General features: G+C 41.0%; 1 protein-coding gene and 1 long non-coding RNA gene across 4 annotated transcripts in view; one reads left to right on the forward strand and one right to left on the reverse strand.

The window, feature by feature from the left end:
- Positions 1-50: 50 nt before the first annotated feature.
- The window catches only part of LOC133468740 (protein eva-1 homolog A), a 258,339-nt gene continuing 232,356 nt past the window's right edge, over positions 51-26,033 (reverse strand). For 2 of the 3 annotated variants that reach the window (XM_061755029.1, XM_061755031.1), the window contains 3 exons: positions 6,496-6,630; positions 3,617-3,790; positions 51-1,685 (listed from right to left, as the gene is read on the reverse strand). In XM_061755029.1, the coding sequence (XP_061611013.1) occupies positions 1,303-1,685; positions 3,617-3,790; positions 6,496-6,630 (692 nt within the window). In that variant the 3' untranslated portion in view covers positions 51-1,302. Of the gene's footprint in view, positions 1,686-3,616; positions 3,791-6,495; positions 6,631-6,837; positions 6,869-26,033 lie in introns of those variants that run through there. The other variant, XM_061755030.1, reaches the window with a different exon arrangement.
- Positions 17,564-22,778, forward strand: LOC133468742 (uncharacterized). The gene is made up of 3 exons (XR_009785562.1): positions 17,564-18,320; positions 18,864-18,991; positions 21,094-22,778. It is a non-coding gene; the product is annotated as an uncharacterized LOC133468742 (long non-coding RNA).

Genomic DNA, 26,033 nt, shown 5'->3' on the forward strand with positions numbered 1-26,033 from the left:
TTAACTATATATTTTTACATTATTTAACCTAAATGAACCAGAAGACGTAATATTTTTGAACAGTTTATTCCAAACACAGGAGTCATCTCTTGGTCTCGCGTTTTGTCAGCTATCGCCATGTTCATATTCAAATGAAAACAAGAAAAGTTCTAAAAAAATACAGCTTAGACAGGCTGTCCCAATGTGGGTGACCCTAATATATTCTGTGTGCTATCCGTTACTCAAGTTTAAAAAAAAGAAAAGAAAATAAAAAACATTTTAAGTGAAAAATATTGTCATTTCTGCACTTGAATCCAGAGAAGCACAAACAGAACTGGATTGTAAATAGCTTATATTAATATTTGGCCATGTGATTTGAAATCTTATCTCACAGTGATGGATGCTTCCAGATGGTTATGAGTTCCGTTCAACACGTGTTTCACTTTAGCAAAAGCAACTAAAAATGACTAAAAGGAAATACACTCGATTATTTGGTATTTCTAGTCAATAGATCTGTGAGAGACCTCATAGCTTGAAAAGGCACTGCACTGTGAGTTCCACATACTGTATCAAAAATAAGGTTAAATCACTAAAAACCTCTTTGAGGCTCTCTGTATGTTATTTTTTTTCTCTTTAAATGCCAACGTACATGATTAAAAAAAGGGCTGATCCCCCTCTTAGAAGGCAAAACCAAACACAGACACTGTAGGATTGTATCCCTGAGGCGCCGGACCACCTTTGCCAAGTATAAAAATATCTCATTATAAACTATACGTGAGAACAAAAATACACAAACATCAATAAACTATTAAATATTATAAAATAGATTTCATAAGGGTTTAGGGGGGGAAAAAAAAATATCTTTTGGTTTTGTAAAAGGCAGCATATTCTGTGGAAAAAAAATAAATGATTGTCCTGTGGAGTTCTTGGGCTTGAATGCTGACTAAAGAACTAAGTTACAGCTGCCTGAGTCCTCGCTCCTTTAATCACCGTGAAGTGTCCACAGGCCTGTACTGGTCCAAGGCAGCTAAAAACCATAACGGCCCACTTAAAAAAAAAAAATTAAAAAAAAAAGGCCTCTTGAGGTCACAGGCGAGGCAGTTTAGCCTTTCATCCCCTCGCTTCCGGCGGTACGCTACAGCTGAGATGCAGAGGAGGCGAAAAAACACTCCACAGATGGGGTAAAACTTATGATACCCAAAGGAAAAGGCTAACGACCTCAGGGGGAATTCTCTCCTCTCAAGTCTGTATTACCCCCTGTCGGTTGGCAGGTGCGAACCATCCTAAGACTTGTTCAAGTAAGCGTTCCATTCAAAACGGTGGTCAGTAATACCGATTGAGACTCCGCGTTCCGGGGACGTCTGGTTGCCCGTTCATCCAGATCTCCCTGATGATGCGCTCCCTCTCCTCAAGCCTCTGCGCTCGCTCCAGCTCCTCAGCCGACGTAAACACATTCATGTTGAGCGTGCGCTCGAAGCGTCGGTGCCGCCGCGCCGACAGGTCCGAGCTGGCGTCCCAGTCTGAGTCGGAGTCGCTGGAGTCCGACGACGAGTCGGCGGCGGGGCGAGCTCGTTTCTTGGCGGCGGGCTGCCGGCGGGGCTGGCAGTCAGTGCGACAGGAGATCTGGACCACCAGCGCGAAGAGGGTGAGGAAGAGGCCCAGACAGACGCCACAGACAAAGAAGAGCGCTGCCCTCTCTGGGTGGTCTGGTGTAGAGCGGAAAGATAATGAGCACAAAAGTGAGTGATATGTGACAGTTACTACAATAATTGCTGCCCTTTGTTTAAATTCCAGTCCACCTCCGCAATAAGTGAAATTTGTATAATAGAAATACCTTATTTAAATATACCCTAGGCATGGTTTTGTTGCATTTACGGCACATAATAAACAAGACATAATATATTGAGAGAGCAAGAGCAATGGCTAAGAAAGAAATATTGCACAAACAGTATAAAAAAATAGAATAACAACTAATCAAAGCCTGTAATATAGTGGGACCATTGAAGCAATGTGAGCTCAGTGTAAGCGGGCAGATTGAATTAACCCTGTCAGTGTCAACTGGACATAAAAAAACAATGCAGTGCATCAAAACTACTGAAAGCTTGAAAGCGCATAGATCCTAAAACAGGCAAAGCAAGGGGGGCCTGCGGAGTAATGTTTTGACTTACTGTTGCTGAACTGGCGAGTAAGAATATGTGGCGCAACAAGGCACGCTAAGTTACCATTGTGCTCATTATACTGTTATTCATTTGATTGTTTTATCTACAGTGTTGCCACAATTACCTTGAAAAAGTAACATAGTTACTTTACTGATGACCTGATTTCAAAAGAAACTTACTTAGAAAAAAGTAACTTTTTAGTTACTTTCAGCAGCTAAGCATTAGCTTAACTGTACCCATTATTTGGTAATGTACGCCGCACAAGTTACAGAATGTCTTCATCAACATGAAGCAAAAACTTAAATATTAGTGTAGTTGAAGCCACATTAAATCAGAAACTTTGTGCAGACTTGACATGCCAATACAATACAGTAAGTTCCTAAACGTAAACAAACACACCATTCTCAGTACACTGTCAATTGAGGTCCATAAAAGCAACTCTGTGTGTGTGTACGGGCCTTTGTGCATGCGTGCACGTAAACATGAGTGACGCACAAACACAATTGCTCCCACCACAGTAATTTTGATGCGAAGAGCGAGAAAACATTTTAGTCTTACTACGTGACGTCAGCCATGCAAGCGTGTTCAACCAGCTCACAGACGAAGTTGAGAGTTCTCACTTTTCTTTGCAAATATTATTGAAGCTAAGTATTGTAAGTCCTTCAGTGAGTCAGTCCTTACCCTCCATGACCGATTGATAATCGCGCACTCAGTATGAATTGTGTTTAACAGGCCAGTATAACAGTTTTCTTAATGAGTAAATAAAAATGTAACAACAATCAAATACACTTTTTACTAAGGAAAATAACACAAAATAATGTGGCGACAGTGAAATCGTGCATTTCTTTGCACTTTTATGGTACTGCACCATCACTTTGCATTGCGCAATAAACAATCACTTCTCAATCGCTTTCTTCTATTTGTTGGAAAAAAGTGTGGTCTCAGTTTAATGCTTCTGCACAGTTGGACTGCTCTTTGATGGAATCACCAGCTACAAATTACTGTTTGGTGAGAGACATTGATGATGGAAAAGTAACTATTGTTGGATTGAAGAAGTAACTGTAGTCCAATTAAACGTAACGTGTTACTTTGCTCGTTACTCAAAATGGCGGATTTTTGGAGTAAAGTGCGCTTACAAAGTAACACGTGACCGGCATCACTGTTTATCTATGACCTAGAAGTGTTTTATGAATGCTACTGTGTTAGTGTAAGTTAATAATAGACTACAAATTTGGGTTGCAACGCCGTCATAGGAGCGGAACTTTGTCCGAGAACTCTCTGGATATTGCATGTGGGTCACATGAACGTAGATGTGAATGCAGGCACTAATGTGGAAATTGGACACGAACATCTGCATTGTAAAGCCTTAGATCAGCATCAGTCTTACAAAATTAACTTTCCTAGTTTTGTCTCTGGTCCGATTTCAGATTATTAACTATCACCAGACACGTAACTCGATTATTTGAACGTGTTCCTACTTGAAACGTATGTGTAGGCCGCCAGTGCGTTGCTAATGAGGGCCATGCTGGAGCTGGAAGTGGAGTTGATAATGGGATTCATCTCCGGGGGCCTCAACGGCGTCTCGCCTCCCCCTCTTCCGACCTCTGGATACCTCTCCTGGTTGGCGCTGGTCTCTCTGGTGCGCTTCCGGTCTGGAACGAGAGGGAACGACAGGAAAGCCCGAGTCAGATTGGATAAACCTGAGAGACAATTGAGAGGTTCAGGATGTTAGCGGTACGATTTTCAGACTAGAATCTGTTCCGAAATGCAATGAGACACACTAAATGAACTTCATTCATTGTATTTACCACATGTGCCGTCAGATCACGATGCCACCAGTTGGGTCATTTACAGTAAAGCGCTTCTGAGCAGCTGAGTCATCCCACAGCGTCTATGTGGGTGTTTTATTCATTTTGCTCAGAGATGATGCATCAAACACATTCAGTCTTGTGATGAACAAGATAACGTGGCACTACCGCAACAGAATCCAACCTGACTCAGGCCATTAAGAACAAGATAACCAATCTGGGAAATTTTGAACTATGGCTTTCACACAAGCTTCTTTTACACTGCTTTGTCGGCAAACTGCAAGCATCAGAGGGATAAGGGTAGAGTCTGCATTTATTTGTCTGAAATGCATTGCCGTGTCAATTGTGTCCGTTAATGCTGCTGTTGCGGCCTAACGCATTCAGATAATTACATGCGTTCCGATGTCAGTGCCAGCATCTGGGACAACGACAATTGCTTTTAATTCAAAGTCGAGGGTGTTAAACTTTACACTCTTGTTGTAGCATCCTGCTATCTGAACTGTTACTATGCCGGAAGTGCTCCTTGGCCAAAAATTGGGGTGACTATTTCTCGAAATCAGAAGGGCAGACGTGGGTCCATCTCCGGCGCTTGGTCAAATTTCGCATTCACAATTAACTAACAAGAATTACAGAAAATATATGACAAAAGTTCAAAAGTAACGGTCTCGAGAACGGAATCTGCGGCCGGTTAGGCCCCAGGCGAAGACTGAAGATCGTCTTCTTGACTTCCGTTTGTCCTCTTTTGCCCCCATGTCCGTGTCTTGTGGGGACGTCATCACATACTGTATGAGGAGAGCACAAACTGGACCCCTTCCTCAATTTCTGCTCTTGGAAACAAACACATCCTGCCCAAGACAGATACTCCGATCCCCACTGTCTTTTAAGACCTGATACAATCTTCCGCCATAATGAAATGTTCATTAATCAATACAACCTGTGACGGTCCATGACTTAATTACTCGTACGAAGGTTTATGGCTTTTGAGGACAATCTCCCTATTTTTATAAACTGTCTTTGCTATTTAGGTGGGTGCTTTTAACAACTACCCTTTCACCCCACAAACGAGCAACACCTCACTGAAATAATCAAGATGTAAACAGATCCAAAATAAACAGAAATCTTTGCACTGCTAGCATAATTGTGATGATGTTTTAGTCATCGTGGTTGAGCATTATTTGGCGAAATGTCACACAAAAGCGACATAATTAAGGTGTATCAGACTTCTTATCTGATAAACATGGTTAAGACTGGAATGTGTAAACGTTTCCACCTGGACCTACGGCTGTGGCGTAAATGTCAGTTCACATTACCAAGAATTCACAATCACACACAGTAAGCCAGCCAGAAAAATAAACAAGACAATCTTAACAGGTGAAATGAGTCATTATGGATCATTAACATCTCATTTAGTTGGTAACACTGCGAGGATCTATTCTAAAATGTATTTTAAAAGATTTCTTCCCATTTGTGGTCATGTATAGTCCTGTTCAGGGTGATGGGTGAGCTGGAGCCTATCCCAGCTGACTTTGGGAAAAAGGTGGTGTAGACCATGGACTGGTCGCTATTCACTCGCAGGGTACATCTAGACAAACCAATTGGTAATTTAGAGTCTTCAATCAACCTAACATGCATGTTTTTCAACAAACTTTGCACAGAAAGGCCAAAACTGAGATTCAAACTCAGAACTGCTGACTATGAGGCAAGCCTGCTAACCGCACGTATCATCGTGCTGCCCTTTGCCCACAATTATATCAAAATGCTTTTTTAAGCAATGAAGCTGGTAAAAAAAAAAAAAACTCATTTTCCGATGTTTTCTGCAGTGTAAAAAAAAAACGAAAACCTACATTTAGAGAGCTTGTCATTTATCAGAAAACAGTGTATTTAGAAATCTCTTTTCCTCCGAACACAAAAAGAAACAACATACGATGTGATCAGGAAGGTATTCTTTAACGTCGACGTGTCACGTTCCACCTCCATGTCTTCACAATATTCCTCCCATATCACTCTATCACAGACAGAAACCCGTTTTTCCAGACAGCTGGAAAGTTGGAAGGTGCTTCCGAGAAGGTCAAGGCCATTCAAGCATGAGGGACTGTCATCACTGATGCATAGATTCCCTGTCCACATTGGTTCATCTATCCTCCTCATCAGCAGTAATTATTGTTCTGGATGCAGGCTGCCTTGTGTCATGAATATAGCTTTGTTAACTGTCCCTTCATTCGCTTTTCATTCCTTTTGCCATGTCTCCGCCCACTTTCCGGGAGTTTGGATGACTGATTTTAGACTGTGGTCACATATAAATAAGTGCAATCCATTGACTTAGCATATTTTTAGGCCGCTGATCATATATGGCCCTGCTAAAACACATATGGAAACAGTTGGACCTATGTGACTTAAATGTTCATGTATTCCCTGATTTGAGACCTCAATATTGTTCCTCTTTGAAGCCTGGGGGCGCCTGGTGACTGTTTAGTGTTAACGTCTCTCCATGGGAGCTACGAGGAGCCTGACCCACGTACACGTGTAGGTGTGTGTGTAGTTTTACTCGCCTGGAACAATGTCGGGGCGTTTGACCGAGGTCCCCTCAGGAGGGCCGTCTCCCACTATGTTGGGGTCATGGGCGCTGGATGGTGGGGAGTACGCTGGTGGTCTGGAGCTTTGTTCCTGGAGTAGCTTCTTTGGGACTTCAGAGAGATGGATGCCCACGCAGGAAAAGGAAGTGGAGGACATAAGAGTATTATAATATATCCTTCATGGCCTTTGAACTAACAGCACAGATTATTTGAACACAGGATTTGTGAGTCATACACTGCCTGCCTGACTAACAGGTCCGGTGAATTATAGTAAGGCTGTAAATTCACTTTTATAAAATTCAAAACATGGTGACTCACAATCAATGTTCTGCATTTTGCATCTAAAGGGAAAAAAAACAAATTACAAAAACATGGAAAAAATGTGTTCTATTTAAAGAATCTTATGTGATTCATACTTACAACTTCTTTGACTTTGCACTGTTTCCCGAAAACCCCCCACCAATAACCCCCCCCCCCCCCCATATACCTCCTCCTAAACCTCACAGTGTCCTGTGAGTGAGTCAGGTAGTCTGCCCCCTTTCCTCCCCGAAGCAAACCCACAATGTAGTGGGCGATCACATTCCTGCTCCTACTCTCATGTGGATTTGACGGGCTGAGCTACAGTCCAGTCTGGGTGTTTGTGCACCCTGCCAGATCAGTTGTAAATTACACCTCCGCAGAGTGTCTGCGTTACTCGTGACTAATGGTCAATGAAGACAAATCAGCTGTTTCCTGATATCGATTGCTTTAACAGTTAAAAATGTGTGGGACTGTAATATGAAAATAACAAAAACGAGCATGTACGTCCTTGTCAAAAACTGCTTGCGATGTGAGAGAAAGTGAAAAATATTCCCCGAGGAGTTTGCGAGTGAGACTTGTAATCCAGCTGGGGACTGAATTTGGAACATTCAGCCACTATATGAGCTGCTAAGTGAATGTTGCCATCAACCATTATGGAACCTTCCTTCAGTAAAATCAAACAAAAAATACCTTTAATGCTACCATCGCACAATAAGCAATAATAGCTAATATCAACAGAACCAATGAAAGCCGTTGAAGAACACTTCCACAATTTTTCCATGCGAAAAGTATCGTTTAATAATGCCAAACTAATACTATACGTACTATGCAAGCACATCTGTTTTGAGGTATCTTGCAGGTCTGACAAACTTAAATTTCAATACCTTTCTGTAATTGACGCATCTCATGTGGCTAAACCACACAATATGCTAACTAAATTGGTTATAAAACCCAAGAATTTGATACCCCAGTTCATTCAAAATTGGCTGGTACCAACTAAATCAACGAGCCCCCTGTAAGTGGAGGTGAGAAAGGCAGCTTTCCTCATCATTCTGGCATCCTAATCATGGCTCCCAAAGCACCCCTCCCCTTCTACCACGCTGCAACCGTCACCCACACTGCACCTTGATTACAGCCTTCTGATTGGCTCTAATTTGCTGCATATGTGGCCCAGGGTCACAGCTATGAGACGCCACAGTGTGCCACAAGCCATCTAAAGCGAAACCTCTCCACCAACCCAGTATGCTGAAGCACGATCCGCTGACATTATAGTATGACATAGTGCAAGAAAAGGTTTTCCGCAAGAGGTATTTTTCCAGAAAACATTGGTTGAATGCTTTAACTGTCCGACCTCAGTTATAATGTGTTATTACTCTTCTGAGACCCCTGCGTTGTGGTACAGTATCTAAAATGGGCCTTTTCTCAAACAAGGCTTGTCTTTTTGTGTTACACAGACACAGAAAACTGAAAATGATGGATGTTGTACAATGTTATCCTTTGTGGAATTAATTGGTAGGATACACTGTGCCATCTTGCTGTGTCACATTATTAATGTTGCTGAACAAGATCAGGCCTTACTGTTCGAAACAATAGTGTACTACTATGTTTCCTAACATTTATTTGTCCGAGGCGCTTTTTTTGCATTAGAAAAATCTCACCGCACACTACTAAACAAAAATGTTAAAAAAATATATATACTGAAATAATTATGAGCTGTCCTCTCAGCTTACCACCAAATGTATTTACTCAGAGTATTGCATTGTTCTGCCTGCCACTACATGTCAGTGGGATAGATGTAATAATAATCTTTGGACCAAAAAAGTGAAATTAGATAATTTCCTGCTGCACACCTGATGAGCTCTAGTGTGCCGCGGCACAGTGGTTGTGAGTCAGTGGTGTTACTATACCGCTTCATGGAAACGAGACACCCCACTTGGTGGCAAAAGCTTTGAATGGTCGCTGGGCGGGAAGATACTAGGCGGGAAAAGAGTGTTCAGAACAATGGCCCATGTTTACACTGGCAGGGCTCAGCTTTGTGGTCACTATGGCTCTTTTCCCGAGCCAAAGTGTGTGTGTGTGTGTTTTGTTGCCCATGTGCTGACCAGTGCAGTTGTGACAAAGCCCCTGTAAGCCACGGGGGATATAGTGAAATATTAAACCACGCTAAATCCAAAATGAGATCAGACCAGGGCCAACAAACTAAACAAACTTCCGTCCAGATGAGTACACTAACCTGGTGGTGATATTTGGTGTAATATTGATGTCAATAGACAGATATTTTTGCCATGATTGCGACCTTCATATGGACTTTACTGTCACGGTTAGGTCATTTGAAGGCGAGGAAGGCAAGGCAAAAATGTGGAGGACCCAAGTGCAGGGAAGCACAGAGGCAGGGCAGGAGTGAAGGAGTCTCCAAAAATTAGATTTGATTTCCAAAAAAAGGGCAAACAAGGAACATGGATAAAGCAAACAAAACAAAGTCCCACAAAAAGATAACCAAAGTAACACACAAACACTTGAATAAACCAAAAATGGAAACAAAACATGACTGGTAACTAAGACGTGGCACATACAGAGACAAGGACACCTGACAATGACATACTGCAATGACAATGAACCGACAAGAACTGAAAGAAACCAGTGAACTAAATACTAACACATTGACGAGACAACTAGGAACACCTGGACAAGACACGAGTGGGTGGAGAGAGCTGATTGGTCGACACAATAGAAGGTTGACGAGAACAGGTGGACACAATAAGTAAATGAGCACACGACAAACATGGAACACAGGAAAACAAAACTACACTCAACCCAAACCAAAACACAGACCATGACATTTACTCTTTCTTGGAGCAAAGAAAATCACTAATGGCAAGAAAATGTTTGGGTATGAAAATTAGGTCTAAGATTATTTTAAAAACAATTGTAGAATACAGTGTTAATAACTGTTTATTGAATGTCATTATTATTCTTATTATTTTTTTAAAGTATGCTTACTAGAGCTATGCGATTTAACAATATACTCAGGAAATCACGTAACTTCTTCCTCTCCGTATAATATTGTGGTGTTATTGAGTCGTACAAGGAAAACGAGGGAGAGTCAGGGTCTACCATATATACCTACCAACCTAGCCTGACGTATAGCTAAGGCACACACAGTCATAACAATATGGGCAGGAACAAATGCCAGTAAAGAGCAATGTTTAGCTTGATTTACTACAACTATTTACAAATAACATAGAAGCCCGGCGAAGCACAGGGTGCCCCAGCCGTGGGGAACGGACTGGGGCCTCAACGTGCGTTCTGAGTTGCATGATCAATGTGCCTGATAATGGAATGCATGGAACACATTTTACATGGTAATGTTTTAAGGCCCAGTCTAGCATTTTTCTTTGAGAGGCTATAAATACAGTCTGTTTTTAATACATTATGTTTTCATGTGGCCATACTGTTACTTAAGCTGTATTGTACTGAACAGCCAGGAAACAGTCATGTGTGCCACTTTTCACTATGCTACTGTACGTCCACAATAAATTCAAGTTCTACGGTCGGTGTCACACTTTTCTTTGTTTTACTTCATTGTAATTTGAAGTTAATGTTGTTGTCACATAAAAGTGCATTCAGACAATAATGTTGGTATACAAATGGAACATCTGGTTTCTAGGCAGTGCCTATTTAAACTATAATAGTGAAGTTCAACTGCTCACACACACACAAACACACATGGTTGACATCATTAATGGACACACTTGACTAACAGGATTTTATTTGATATTTGTCTTGTTTTTGTCCAACCCACACTCAACAATTGGCATCACAGAATGACCTCAGCCAAGCGGAGGCATAAACAGCACATTGTGAAAGCAGGGCTTTTGACTTCATTAAAATAAATAGACTGAAAGTATGCGTGTCAGGGGCTAGGATTAACACCCGTTTCATTGTTGTCTTGCCACCACAGAAGATAATATCTGTTCAATTTAGTCTTGAGAGGACAAACAACTCTAGTGTAATTTCATATGCATGTGTATATACTTGCACAGTGGAACATGGAATGTATAGCAAGAGCATACTGGTGTAGTGGTTTTGAACATCCACACTGTTTTTTTTTAACTGTGCTCTAAATGTTTCTAATTTATTCGCCATCTTCACAACAGCCATGCATCATAAACAATCTATTTCCATTTTCATGTGACCATGGAAACATTGCTTTGTCTACTTCAGCCCACAGAAACTGCATAATGTATGCCTACAAAGTTAGAACCAGCAGATACAGAACATCTCATAACATGGTTATAAAAACATTCACAGACACTCCAATGTATAGTAAGAGGAAATTCAATATTTAAAAAAAAAAAGCCACAATTAGAATGTTCCAGCTGCCATTGAGTGAAGCCCTTAATTCACCCGAGAAGGCTCTGGCAGGAAATGATCTGAGGCTGTTGGCAGGAAGCTAGATATGCTAGGAAGTTATTGACGGTGATTATTTGGAAATGCATGAATAAGAATCACCGAAAACCCTGAGCAAAAAAAAAAAGAAAAAAAAAAGGGATGAGACAAGCAGGTTTTGTCTGTTGGCTCAAAAACTCAGTCTATCCTATACAGGTCACAGGTCAAAATCATCCACTTGAAACAAACAAGCGCTGCATCCAAATACCTCAAGAAAATAATAAAAGGGGGCTGGAAATTAGCCTTGCTCTGACTGATAACCTCATGTTGTCTTAGCCAATACACAGCCCAATTGCAGATTAGATGTGGCATCTGTAAAGATGAAGTTTATGAATGAGTTAAAAACAAACAAACATGGCTGTTTGCTGTACGGAGTATTATGGAGGAAAAGTGGCCAAACATTGACAATTCGTAGAGTCAAAAATAAATAAATAAAAGCATTAGTAGGCGACAAAAATCGAATCCTTCAGAGTCAGATGATATTACATGCGCATACTGTAATGCAGTATCTATTATTTCAGTGTTTGTTATTGTCTGAAAAATGCTTAAAAATATGTTTGATGTAATTATAAAAAAGCTTAACCCTAACAAATTCCTTACACCTAATAGATGCCTGGAACCCACTGGGATTGAGTAAATAATGCTATAAAAGTGTTATGGGATCATAGTTTGGTATATTTAGGGTTTACTTTACTTTTAGGAGAGCATGAAGTACTCATGGAAATTCGCTATTTGCGATGGGGGTCGGTCCCTCTTCCCCGTGAACAGCGAGGGTACACCGTATATCCTTCAGTAAAGACAATTTTGACTCTTTAAGAGCTGATAAACATTCTGATGGGATCTTGGATGTCAGGCATATAATTCAAAACCAATGCGGTTCTTGTTTTTTTTCCCCCATGTACAGTGGAGAGAATCCCTGAAGTTTTAAAGATAGAGAGGGTTAAAAAAAAATGCCTTGGCGTATGAGTCAGATCCTATCAAGTCCAACCAGTATTTTACAACAAATAAACAAACTAAGTAAGAGTATGGGTCAATCGAAAAACATTCTGTCAAGGCAATGTTATGCTGTCTCCCTCTATTCACAAAATGCAGTATTTACTTTCATAGTTATACAGACCTCACCGTGGTCATAGACAAACTAAAACAATGTGCGCGCGCGCGCCCACAGACACACACACACACACACACGCACACACACAGTTAACATCATTAACATGGATGCGGACAGAAATAGTCGCACTTCTGACACTGTTCACTCATAACAATGAGTGACAAAACCACTCAGCTGTGGAGCTACCTCATAAAGACAGACGGGCTACAATAATATAAAATGTTCTTTCATACTACTGCATTAATTCTGGTATTAAATAAGCACAATGTGAGCTCTGTTTTGCTGTCGTCAAACTCTTGATGACATTATCATCCCATTTTTGTCCATCCTACTCAGGCCGAGATTGGACCTTTGGCTTGTATTGACGTAGAGCAAGGTTTCCCATTCCTAGGGTTCGGACCCGAAATGGGTTGTGGGCCAAATTTTGGGTTTGCCGATTGTCTGAGTAATACTTTATTGACCATTAAGAAGGCACACCATTTTTGATTGTTTAGTATAGTAAATTAATGACTTCCGTGTTCTTTACCGTAAGTTTATGAGGCTATGAGGTTTAGGTGGAGGCTATAATGATACATGATATACTTTGGAAGTAATTCCCGACTACTGTGCCGTGCCACTTTAGCGTGCTGTGATCCGGTGTGCCAAAGAAGACCTGTGTCACGCCTGATTTTCTGACTGTTTTCAGGTGCGGATTTACAATATCTCCGTGTACCGTTAAACTTGAATGCGGATGTCAAACTGTTGTCAGGAAATTCACAACAGAGAGCCTTGGGGGTGCCTCAGAGAGATGACAAAAATAGTTTTTTTGAGGGAATTTCAAGTTATAGAAGTGCAGAACAGCAATCAAGGAAGTGGGTTCTGCTACAATACTGTGAAAATGTGGTACATGTAAGCAAAATGTAACATGCTCAGCAGTGATTGCATGTAAAATAAAGTCCTCCCCCCCTAAAGTGTTTTCCTACAAAGTTGCGAGCATAGAATTGCCCAAAACGTCTTGGAAAGATGCAAAATTACTATTTTTTGGGAACAACAGGGTCTAGTCCATCGCCTGTAGTGCTTGTATAAGTACAAGGGCGGATAAAGACAGCAAAGTAGTCAAATATACAAACATTGAGTAATAGAAACTAATAGAAACAACACCAAAAACTGGGGAAATAAGATGGAGGAGCAGGACTCAATGACAACTCAAACATGATACAAATACAGAATAGTCATGGTGTTGAGCCAGATGCCTGATTAAATGTCCAAGAGCTGAGGTAATTTTTTTTTGATACAGTTAACAACTTTGGCAAACCTTAGCGATAAGGCAAGTCATTCCAGAAAAAAAGCATTATCTGAAACTATTTACGACTATGCTTTTTTTCTCAGCCAATTTTGTTTAACTTTTGACCCTGCAAGAGCTATACTCCAAAATAGATCATGCCCTTTAAAAGCAGCCGTGTTTTTATTTCCACATCCTTATTGACTCCATGTGGGAGAGACGAACCGACCGTCAAAGTCAGCTCAGCCTGGCCGCTATGTAACGCTCCCCCTGGGTCAACGTGGATGTGACCAACGCTGATTCATCAAACTGTGCCGCCCGCCTAAACTCACTCCTTCGTATCAGACTCATGAGGTAATGGACGGGATGCTGCTGACTGCTGAGGCCATCAAATGGCAGTATCTTGTGAAAACACTCATTTGTTGTCGCTGACATGGTGTTGAGAGGAAAGGTTGTGGTGGGACTTTTTGTGGCTTCAGCATGAAAGGCAGGGACAGTCTGCAAGCAAGTTCAAGGCAAAACTTCTCAACTAATTGTTTTACCATTAACAGCGGTAAACTTCTTCTTACACTTGTATGGCAATTGCAAAATTGCGACATTACACGTTTTGTCATTCGTTATCAAAGTTAAAACTCAGTTTTTATTGTTTTACTATCATCAGCAGTTAACCAGCTTTTAGTCGTATATGACAGTCAAGAATAGTAAAATGTTAGTTGAAACATTACTGGAGAGTTAATAAAGCTTTAGTGTTGGCAGCAGATTGGCAATGTAACATATTACAGTGGTACCTTGACTTACGAGTGCACCAACTAACAAGTTTTCCGATTCACGAGTCGTCGCTTGGTCAATTTTTTGCTTTGTGTTGTGGACCAAAATTTGAGGTATGAGCAACCTTCATATATGCCACCACTAGATGATGGCAGCGGTGAATGCCACAACATCCGTGCAGTTCTTTCAATGGGGAAAATGAGTAAATTGAGTTTTGAGTTTAGTCACAGAACGAATTGAACTTGTAAACCAAGATATCGCTGTATTTCTTTTATTTTTATATTTCTGAACAAACTGAGCAGCAAACAGATTGTGTAAGATCTTCCACAATCCATAAACCAACAAGGATACACGGTAGATCACTTGGAAACTAAACCAAGTTTTTAAAAGGAAAAAACAAGACCACAATTCAAAATGTGGAAAATTCTGGTCACTGGAAAAATGTTTCTCATTGACAGAATCAGCTTTTATGAAAAAGCTAATCAAGGGGCATGGCAACAAAGATTCCACAGATGCAGAGTTATACTGTATCATAGTTTGATAAGGTCACGGAAATGTTATTTTTGTGCCCATGATAAAGAAATGTCTGCAGTTCATTCTCAACACATTTCATGGTTGCCAAAGAGCTGTTTATTTTTGAAAGAAATTACAAAATTAGGAGTCACAATGTTGCCATTTGTTTCAGAGAATTGTACATTGTCTACATATAAAGGATATGCAATGTTAACATTATCATGTTCTCCAAAGGCTATAGAGAGAAAAGCAGAAATCCTAGGACTGAACTCTGCGGGACACCACCCCATTTTAAAGCTACGATGGCACCAGTGTCTCTGCTCGTGCTGCGACTCTGGTTAGGGTGACCTCAGTCAATCACACGCTGTGTTAAAGCCTCCCTCCATATCAGATTTGCCTTGTCGTAAACACCACAGATGACTGGAATAGATTAACCATTGTTCCTAAATTGAGAGGATGCGGTTTGAACTAAACACTGCAGCATCTGTATCATATTTCTACCCTATGATTTGACAATGGCCTTCGTTATCATTTTGGTAAAAACCTAAAGCTTGTCTGCCAAAGCCTTGTCTGCACCCTCTCATTGTTGGGTAATTAGATGAGCTCCTAGTCGGAGTCCTAACCAGTCGATATTCAGTCTGAGCATCATCATATGCACCCTAAACATCCCCTATGAAATATGGGAGTTATTAACGCGCATACAAGTAGGGAAGCATGCTTTCTTTCTCACGTATGTTGACACTGCAGGGGAGTATTTGTGGTTTGTAATGATTGGGAGGTCTGGGTTGGTCTGTCATCACCCTTATCATCACGATGATACATGCCACTTATACACATAGTTACATAAAACCTCCCTTCTTTTGTTTAGCCGGAAAATACGACACTCAACTACAAGAACTGGGTTCTTATTTGTACTTCTTTTTTGCCGTTATTAAGTCTGAAAATCATAAATACCATGGGATATTCTTGCTTACTTCTTTCAATATCCATCCATCCATTGCCTGTACCGCTTTATCCTCACAAGGGTCGCTTGGGGTGCTGGAGCCTATCCCGGCCATCTTCGGGCAAGATTTCAATATCCAATTTATTCAAATTTAGAATGGATTCATTTGTTTACGGTCACGCTGCTGCAATCATAAACCCTTTCTTTCTCAGTTACATAGGCAGAAATGTCATGTGACATGTTAATGGCAGTTCTATCTTTGAATTGTATGCATGGTATGGTAGCATTTTATTGTCAGTCCTCAGGATATGTGGAACATACAGAGGGCCAAAATTACTTTTACAAGAGGCCACGGGAACAAAAAATACAAAGCAAAAAAAAAAAAAAGACAAAATATCCATTCATACATGCTCTTTGTTGTATGAAGGGGTTATTTATGAGAGGCGGAGTTCATCCCCAAATGTTGGTTGCATTGAGAATTGTAAAACTTTAGGGGTATTCAACTTTCAGCTTCCACTGTATTCATGTGTTGAAAACTAACAGTCACTAGATTTAGGCTATGACAATATGCATCTGTGTATTCAAAGCCTGTGCTCTTTAATTTCTGCCATGGTAACGTTTCAGCTAAACAGGATCGATGTCAAGTATCACACTAGTCGGAACCTTTCATTTGAGTTTTGACAGCACGCTGCTGGGGGCTATTGTTACAACCAACTCTGGAAATAGCTATTTATGGATGGCTACAAAGTACAGCTGTTAGCATTCGAAAGAGAATGGAGGACAGATGAGCGGGACAAATAGGTGAACAAATGCTGCTATTGTGTATAAACGCAACATAGTGTAAATAGCAGAATGCTGTTTTCCATTCTAGAAGTGCCTCCTGTGGACCCGGCACTTTGGCATTATCAACACTGATTGCACGGAATCCACTTCATGTCCCGTCTCCGCCTCCTCCTCCTCCTCCTTCTTCTGACCCTGTCCACTTAGCCATGGTCTTAAAACAGCTTGAGCCCCAACAGATGCAGATCGGTGGCCTGAGGGGCCAAGAGTGGAGCGAGAAGGCGTGAGGGAGACAGACACAAGCGTGACTGATGCACAGGCTGCTGCAGACGCCGCTGTAAAAGCCTTTAAGATAAATATCCCCTCGACTTCCTCCTCTGGGTCCACTTTGGACTTTAAGATGCTTCATCCACAAGAAAAATGTAAGACAAAAGAGCATCAAGTGGCTAGCTCCCGGCGGCAATTTTGACTTTTTCCAAACAGTTTGAGTCTTGGGCCATAAAATGCTTAATTTCAAAAGGTGCTATTAGCAGCAGATTTGAAAGCTTGCAGACGATGGTGCTCGCAAGAAACAGCCTCGATGCAGCCATTTTATCATTCTATCCATCCATCCATTTTCTGAACCGCTTATCCTCACTAGGGTCGCGGGAGTGCTGGAGCCTATCCCAGCTATCATCGGGCAGGAGGCGGGGTACACCCTGAACTGGTTGCCAGCCAATCGCAGGGCACATATAAACAAACAACCATTCGCACTCACATTCACACCTACGGGCAATTTAGAGTCTTCAATTAACCTACCATGCATGTTTTTGGGAAGTGGGGGGAAACCGGAGTGCCCGGAGAAAACCCAGGCAGGCACGGGGAGAACATGCAAACTCCACACAGGCGGGGCCGGGGATTGAACCCCGGTCCTCAGAACTGTGAGGCAGACGCTCTAACCAGTCGTCCACCGTGCCGCTTTATCATTCTATTGAAAAACTGAAACCCAAACAACCCAAAGTCATCATCAAGTGTGCAAGAAGATCTTTAAGCACTTTTAAAAATACCCCTTTTAATTAATTAATGTATGGTGTCTACTGTCTAATCTACATACGTACGTACCTACCTACCTATCTTCCTGTCACTATCATATAACCTTTTTAAAGTAGCATTTAGCTAACTTTACTATTACACAAGTGTAACTACAGTCAAGATGAAAACGTAACAACAATAAAGTACATTTAACTGACCAAATAAAAGGCAAAGTTGAGTCATGTGGTTGTTTGTGCCACACACATTCATTTTTTGGGGTAAAAAGTCAAACACTGTGACAAATAAAAATAAAAAAAATACAATCCTGCTTCTGTCTCAACTTTTATCAAAAGTGACAATATTTGGGACTTCAAATGTGAGTATTGCAAAAAAAGCCACAAAAAGCCAAAGATAAACAAATGGGCAGCAAACCCTTTGATGTCTACTCATGACTTTTGTGCTGCAGAAGTCTCTAGTGTATTCGAGTCTGTAAATGCAATTTGATCTGGGAGCATGCCTTCAGGGGAGCAAATCACATCTGACACAAAACAGACTCACACAAGTGTATATTAGTGCACGGGCTGACACTTGACACCTTAACTTAAACAGACGACACAGAACACCTTGCCGATACGTAGATCAAGGCCAGAGACAGCAGACGTACGGTAGGGAGGGTGAAGAGAGTTGATGAACAGCGTATTCAGTGTGATGTATATTCTTGCAAAACTCACCACTTTGAGAGAGTTTGCTCATGGGAAAATCCAATCCAACTCAAACCAACAGTATGCTATGTAACTTTTCTTATGAAATTCTTCTGACAGCCACTTAAGTTTTACATTAACAACTTAAGCTAAATCAATCTCAGTTTCCCCATACTGTTTGAGTACGTAGAATCAAAACTCTATTGCCACTGACCAGAGCGCTGAGAGCTAGCATGTGTGTGCTTTGTCTGCTGAGCTGTGGAGTCCTGTCATGAGCCCAACTTGCCCTCCATGGGGATTTATTTGTTTATCGGCTCCAGATCTGCTTCCAAATGTAATGGCTTCTTTCTTGGCATACTCGCAACAGAGTTCAGTGAAAGTCAATCTGCTAGTTTTGGCGTAATGCTACTAACAGACAAATAATACAAAAAAAAAAAAAAAACAGTCCAACCTATTCAGTGAGGCTGATAAATACAGTACTGTCTTTCTTTCTTATGGTTCGCACAGGGTCAAGGAGATTCCAAAGACATGTGAGCGTGAAGTAAAGGTGGGAGAAGACCACCCCATTGATGAATAACTGGTGACCTTTATGGAGGCAAATCTCACATCATCACTCTGCGAAGACGTTTTATTAGGTGAATGAAAGACATATGACACTCACAAATGGAACACATGGTTGCAGTCTTGAGGATTCTTAAAACCTCCCTGACGCCTTTGTACTTTTACCAGGGAAGAAATCATTTTGGTTACCTTCATTCAGTCCAGATCTGTACCTCTCCTTGCTTTTCTGCTATAAATCAATTTCATGCGGAAACGGCATCAAGTTAAAGTGCATGAGCATGGTACAAATAATATTCATTGGTATCGTTATCCTTTGGCCCAGGCTGAGCGCATGTGTTTAGGGGTGCACAGCGGCCTCCCCAACAAATTGGCAGTCTGGCGTTGGTTTAGTTTGCAAATGTTATAATAGAATTTGTTTGAAAACAAACACACTGCCAGAGAAAGAGGTCTGCCGTGGGCATTAGAAGGATGGAAAATTCTTATCTAATGGGGCTAAGCTAGAAATAAAATAAAACCAAGGGGGTCTGAAAACTAAAGGTGACTTGTCAGCTTACTGTATATTTTCCCCCGTCACTGTCTTGCCGAAGTAAAAAAGAAATGCAGGGCTCATCCAGGCTCGTTTAGGCTGCTATCCTAGTATGTTTTTAATGGCCAAAAGCCAATATCCAAATAGAAACCTCATCACTCGAGAGTACACAAGTGCAATTGTCGCACTGACTAAACAACCACTGTTCTCATGGTGCAACTGATTAACAACCTAATTGGAATGCCTGTTATGATGTAATAGTAAGCCTTACAACACATCAAATAAACAGAAGAAAAGCAGTAGAACATTCTTTCGGAGGGGGATTGGTCGTGTATCAAATCAATACCAGGCCTCTCATTACACTGGAACAATAACCCAGCACTTGCCAAGAAGGCATGTTTGACAGATTGGATGTCTTTTTAAGCATGTCTTTCCATTCTTGGCTGTTGTGTATTACATTCTTTTCTCTTTATGTTAACTATTTTTTTGTGTTACGATTGCAAAAAGTCCCAGATACTACTGTGCCACTTTTCATCACCCTTTTGTTGGCTAAAGATTGCAGTTGTCTTGATAGTGTAATGTAGATCTTGGCACGCTGTTGGCCACTGAATGGTGGAGAGAAAATTGCCACTTGCGTGTTACAACAAAATTTAAGAATGTAATGGGAAGAACCCCACAGTGGAAAAATAAGTCATATCAAGGGTTACCTTTCAGAGCTATAATCCAATTCAGGTAAACAGTCTGAATGTATGATACACACCAAGTATTCCTTGTTTACTCCATCACGTTCACGTGACATCAGAGCACATGGCAGAGCATCTACTAACATAGATGACCATCGCAGCGTCGCAGCAACATGGCAACCCTCACAGCACACCTCATGAGTAGCAGAAACCTCTTGGGTATCAGGTTGCAAGCAGGAAACAGATGGCCTGCTGGGGCAGGGGTGTGGGGGAAACGGAGGAAAAAAGCAAAAAGTCCATAGAAGGCAAGGGAGAGTGACTCCCTTTCTGTTTTTGGGTTTTTTTTGCCTCCATCCTTCATCTTTTCATCCTCAGCTGGAAGGAAAAGGAAGAGTGAGGCAGCCGTGGTGTTAAGGGACCAGATCAGAAGCTTCTGGCCAAAGATCACAGTGATGGAGTTCCCTTGGAGATTTTAAACCCAGCACGTCTCAAGTGACCAGCAGCCTATTAAAGGCTACTGTACAGCAGCCTGTTGGATGACTGAATATTTTGCGACCTGAGGGGCTTATTTGGCTGCATTTAACATTACCTTACAAATGATTTTAAATGGGATTCTGGTTTTCTACGATGAAGGTGCTTCTTTTATTGTTTTGGCTGTCATTTCAAAACCTTTTCCACCTTTACATCTCATAAAAAATATAGCAAGAAAATTCTCATCTTTAACATTTAAAGGGAATATGCGTGATTTTAAGACATGATTGTTGTCTGGAAGGGACAAAAATTATACTCCACAGTCTCCACTGCTGCAGCGCTCCATTTTCCTGATGTAGTCAGTCTATGGAATAAAATCCTCACCATCAGCCACATACTAAGAAGTAAATACAGGAGACCCTCGTTCTACTCTATTACTGCTGTTCATTAGCGTCTTGTTATGACTGATGCGTGCAATGTAGCATGTTTTTTGCAGGTATTGGATTTTAAATTCCAAACTGAGGCGGGGAGAGCTGAGATGAGCCGAAAGCGTGAAGTGGAAAATCAGCATTAGTTGACCCGACTTCGTCCAAAGCAATCTTGTGACCTGTGCGTGCTACAACAGACTGGATCCATCAGCTACAGATGACAGCTAACCTTTCACCCTGAAATCAGCAATCAGAGATCAATATTGACTTAAGTCATGTCATGCTTTGCTTGCTTGCTTCGCCTTGCTTTTAATCTGAATGTCCAACCACAGTTTGTTGTCATGGCCTACCTGTCATTAGCAATGAGGAACATGTCACATGAGCTCACATTGAAACTATCAGGCACACGGGAAGATTATTGGTGCAATTGATTTGTTGATGTGAGCAGCTCCAGGGTTCAATCTCAGGCCTGATGGCCAACACGGCACAAAAGTATAAAACCACCATCCTCAGATTGTATCGTTCAAAGATGTGAAGGAATGCACTTTATATACGTCATCAGAACACATTACATTTTCAGTAGCATACTACACAGCACCAGATTCATTGACAGTAGGGAGAAAAGATGGCCGCAGGTTTTAGCAGCTTAGTCCCTGCTGATCTGCCTTCTGATCTCAAATATGATAAAATATTGAGTTTATGGGAAAGATATTACTGGCCCTAAATCTGACTCTCTCAAGAAGCTTCCATAACATTGTCCCTAAAAAATTATTTACTCTAGACCACAAATTTTCGCACGGAGTTGTATGAAGCCAAACTGTCTGGTATAACTGTATGTTTTAAAAAGAGTTATGTAAATAACTTCAAATTGACTTATACTAGGTTACAATTCCACACAGCAGAAAGTCTCCTTCCGAGCAAGCAGAATCCCCGTCAAACATCTGCAGTTTATCGTTCTCAATGCACTGCAAAATCTGCAGCCATCAATAGGCATGTGTGCTCATTTTAAAATAAAAAGCCACATGACCCAAAACGTTTTACTGGTTGACTCAAATGAATAAATAAATACAAAACTCCTCAAATTGTCTTTGCGTTTTCATTCGAATTACAGCCTTTAATCCTTCAATGTGGCCTTTAAATTGTTATAGGATGAAAGCTGACTGCTTTGTTGATCTAACCCTAAACTCTCTTCATCTTACAACCAGTATATCTCTTTTGGGTTCATAAAAACTGTTAAATTATAAACCCTAACTATCAATTACGTGGATGATTAATTTTACTTTTATGTATCAGCGTAACCACAACGGTGCACGTGTGCTTTTCATGCATCATGCATCATCCTATGAGCACGACCCTCTTCGTGTTTCCTCACCCTCACCTCGCTGACCCCTGAATCCAGCAGGATCCATGACTTTCACCTCTTCAGACCTTACCGGGAGATGCATGACTCTGTATAGTTACCGGAACCCCCGCAATTTAGTCGGGCATTAACATGGAAATCATAGGAGGGAAAACACACCGGTTCAAAAAGCGAGCGCTTACTGTCAAGCATGAAGTCCGCAGCGGACAGACCTTTACACAGAAATAAAATGATTTTGTTTTGACCATCAGATGACAACAGTGTTAGGAGGCCTGAAAACTTAATTTATTACTCTTGGAAAATTGGCGATCCCATTCATCTCATTCATAATTTACAAATACATATATACAAGAAATAGGAGTACAAACCTTTGCGCATTCGTGAGTCGTTTAGCAACGGTGCCAAACTGTTATAACCAACCCACATCACATGTTGTACTTCCAATGTGAAGACGCAATGTAACTGACAGCCACGATGACAATTTTTGATGAAAAGGATGAGTCGTGAAGTCCGCAGACACAAAGTTAAAGAGGAGAGTAGCAGTTAAGGCCATTCTGACAGGGAAGGGTGGCGGGAGACGAAACCCCTCCACCCCCAGAAAGATTTTTGGGGTGGATACATCTGTTTTGGCCATCAGTCGACCCCCCCCCCCTCCCCACTTACCCTATAACTTCAACATGGAGTATTTTTAGAGAAAAAGAAAGGGTCTTAAGAAAGACTTTCATGAATGCATGCTGAGTTTGGGAAAACATAAAAATGGAATCATGAGAAAGATTTTTTTTTTTTTAATCCAATAAAAAAGTAGAGAAAAGCTGGTCTGAGCAGACGGAGCTATGCTTAGTCGAGTGCCAGGTTCTACTCCGACTTGCTAGAGTAAATAAAGCTATTTGATGACAAAGAATGAAAAGCTGCAACTGGATGATGATGGAATAAGCGATAAAAATGTGAGGGTAATGCAAGAAAGGGGTGGTAACAGCTAGCCATACATGGGTATTTAACAGTTACAGTCGATACTATTTTCCCCGCACTCAGGTATAAAAAGTTACTTTGCCAGCTGTCAAGTGCATGCCAAAGCAATACGTAAATGGGGGTGGAGGGATGGTGACGTTATGTCTAAATATAACACTGTATTAAAAAAAAGCAAAAGCTAATAAAATATGTAAAAATGTGATGATAACTATGACGCATAAAAGAGACAAGCCAACAATACCTATAAACATTCAATGCATTGCGTTTGAAAAGTTCTCACACTGTACTTTCCATAAAAGCCATTTTTGAGTTTACACAGTTTTTTAGTGGACAAAAAAAAACAACAACAACAACAAATGCATACGCAAATATACTTGTGAAGAAGTACTCCCGCTTGAATATAGCCTACAGTTAGTCTATGGAGCTGTGCAGAGTGATAAAAATAACGGACTGGCTTTCGTCACTTACTGTTTTTTGTTTTCACGACTGAGAAGTCAGCCTTATCTAATGGCCAGACGCAGATTTATATGCTATTATCATAGCCCGGGATCACATCTGTGTGTGTCTGTGTGTGGACAGTAGAGAAGGAAAACGGTATAAGCACAATTCTCAACTGTTATGTCAATATCTTTTTTAATCTCTGAAGGACGTCGCAAGAGCTAATCTAAAATAATAAACACATACAATTTTACATTCAGTTCATCAAAATGTGCTCATCAAGTTGACTGTTTTTTCCTGTTCTTGTCTGGCCTGCCTTCTCTTTTCGTAACCTAAACCGCAGACTAATTCATAAATTACTAACAAAGCATCCCGTGTGGTTAGGGAAGAACCAGGACTTGGAATAGTGTGCGCTGAACAGTCACAGAGTCAACTGGAGGGAAACCTGGCTCATGGTTAGGGGAAGGTGTAGAGGTGTCACCGATAGAGAGTTATGTGTTAACAACAGACACTATTTGGTAGCCAATCAGACCTTTTTTTTTTTTTAGTTTACTGTACAGGATATGACCTCTTTCTTCAGTTTTTACTTAAAGTTTCTTCGGAAAAACACGTGGGATTGCAAAGAATTTAAACAACTGGAAAGATGCATCAAGCGCTTTCACTGTTGTCAGCCCAAAACATCACGGCAGGAAACTGGGAAGACCACGCCGCACTGAACGCATGATGCCGAACAAGTCACGCTAGCAAACAACAATGGAGGAGAACGGGTGTCCTGTTTGACTTTTCAGCATGTGATTGTTCGACAGGAGACAAAATAAAACCAAGAGGAGACTGAGGGCAGCAAGAAACAAACCACTGCAGCAAAGTGTAGATTGGAGTATGATACTGTGGCATCCAGAACTAAGGCATGGCGACGGGGTAAGCTAACATGTTAATTTTTGTTATTTATAGCCGTATTTGCTCAAATGTTACATTGACAAAACTGCTAAACCAATAAGCAAGTATGAGTGGTCACCCAGAAAGTATGAGCTAGGCACACTTAAAAAAACAGACTGACTCGGTACCAGAAAGAGTCCCTTGTTGTATCTGGTTCTGCTATTCTAAACTAGACTTCACACCGATTTATTATCGGCCTTATCGGTATCGGCCGATAATTAGCATTTTATGCTGATCGGCTTTAATGTCAGAATTCGCCGATCCGAACGGCGCCGCATAAGACATTTACGCCGCGTCGCCATCATGCACAGTATATTTGAATCCAAAAGCTAGTTTGTTTTTAGCCTTGTCACGTGTCTTTTGACGTAGACCTGTCAATATCTGACGGTCAATAAAGTTTTTGGGAAAAAACGGTGTGGAACAGACAACACGTCTGAGACAGACAACACGTAATGTGCGGATCGGACTACATGACAAAATTGCTCTTTCGCGATTGCACTATGTCAGACGACTACAATAAAATCTTGTATTCCGATATCACCGCATCCCGTTTTTTACGATCAGTGGGCTTTATCTTGTCAACTCAAATGCGACTGGATACACTCGTTACCGTGGTGACGACAACAAGAGTGGATCGCGCCGACTGTATTATAAAAACAAAATGGGGATGTGTGTTGGTGGTCACCGGTGCTCAGGACAGGGGAGGATGTTCGTTTAAGGCTTGCTTGAGGCATGTTCACATACTTTGAATACGATACGGCTGGCAAGCAGGCAACAAAACGTTATGTAGCCTAGTAAGCTACTGCTAGCACAAACGGTTGGACGTAAACTTGCTGCCGTTCTCTCGAATCATGCTCTAAAGTTTCGGTGTGGGTGAAGTTATTTAATTACAATGAAGTAATTTAATTACAGTAAGTTAGCACCCATTATTTGTGTCATGTTGTAATGTTGGTTTGACCTGACTGATTAGAATACACAATCTGACTAGAGCAGTGATTTCCAACCTTTATGGAGCCAAGGAACATCTTTTACAATTGAAAAATCTCACGGCACACCAACAAAAAAAATGTGACAAAAAGTGGATACATTAATTCATGTATTTACTTCCTGCCATCTAATAGAAGACCATTCATTTGTTCTGTCTGTCACTATACCTCACTGGCAGAAATAGACGAACAAAGATACATTATTTATTGTAAATAGAATTTTTGGAGCTATTAGGTACACAAGTATATACAGTAAATGAACAGGTCATTTAAATAGACACATTCCTCTATCATGTGATCGGATCGGTGATCAGTTTTC

Source organism: Phyllopteryx taeniolatus, chromosome 18 (assembly GCF_024500385.1).
Source record: "Phyllopteryx taeniolatus isolate TA_2022b chromosome 18, UOR_Ptae_1.2, whole genome shotgun sequence".
NCBI lineage: Eukaryota > Metazoa > Chordata > Actinopteri > Syngnathiformes > Syngnathidae > Phyllopteryx > Phyllopteryx taeniolatus.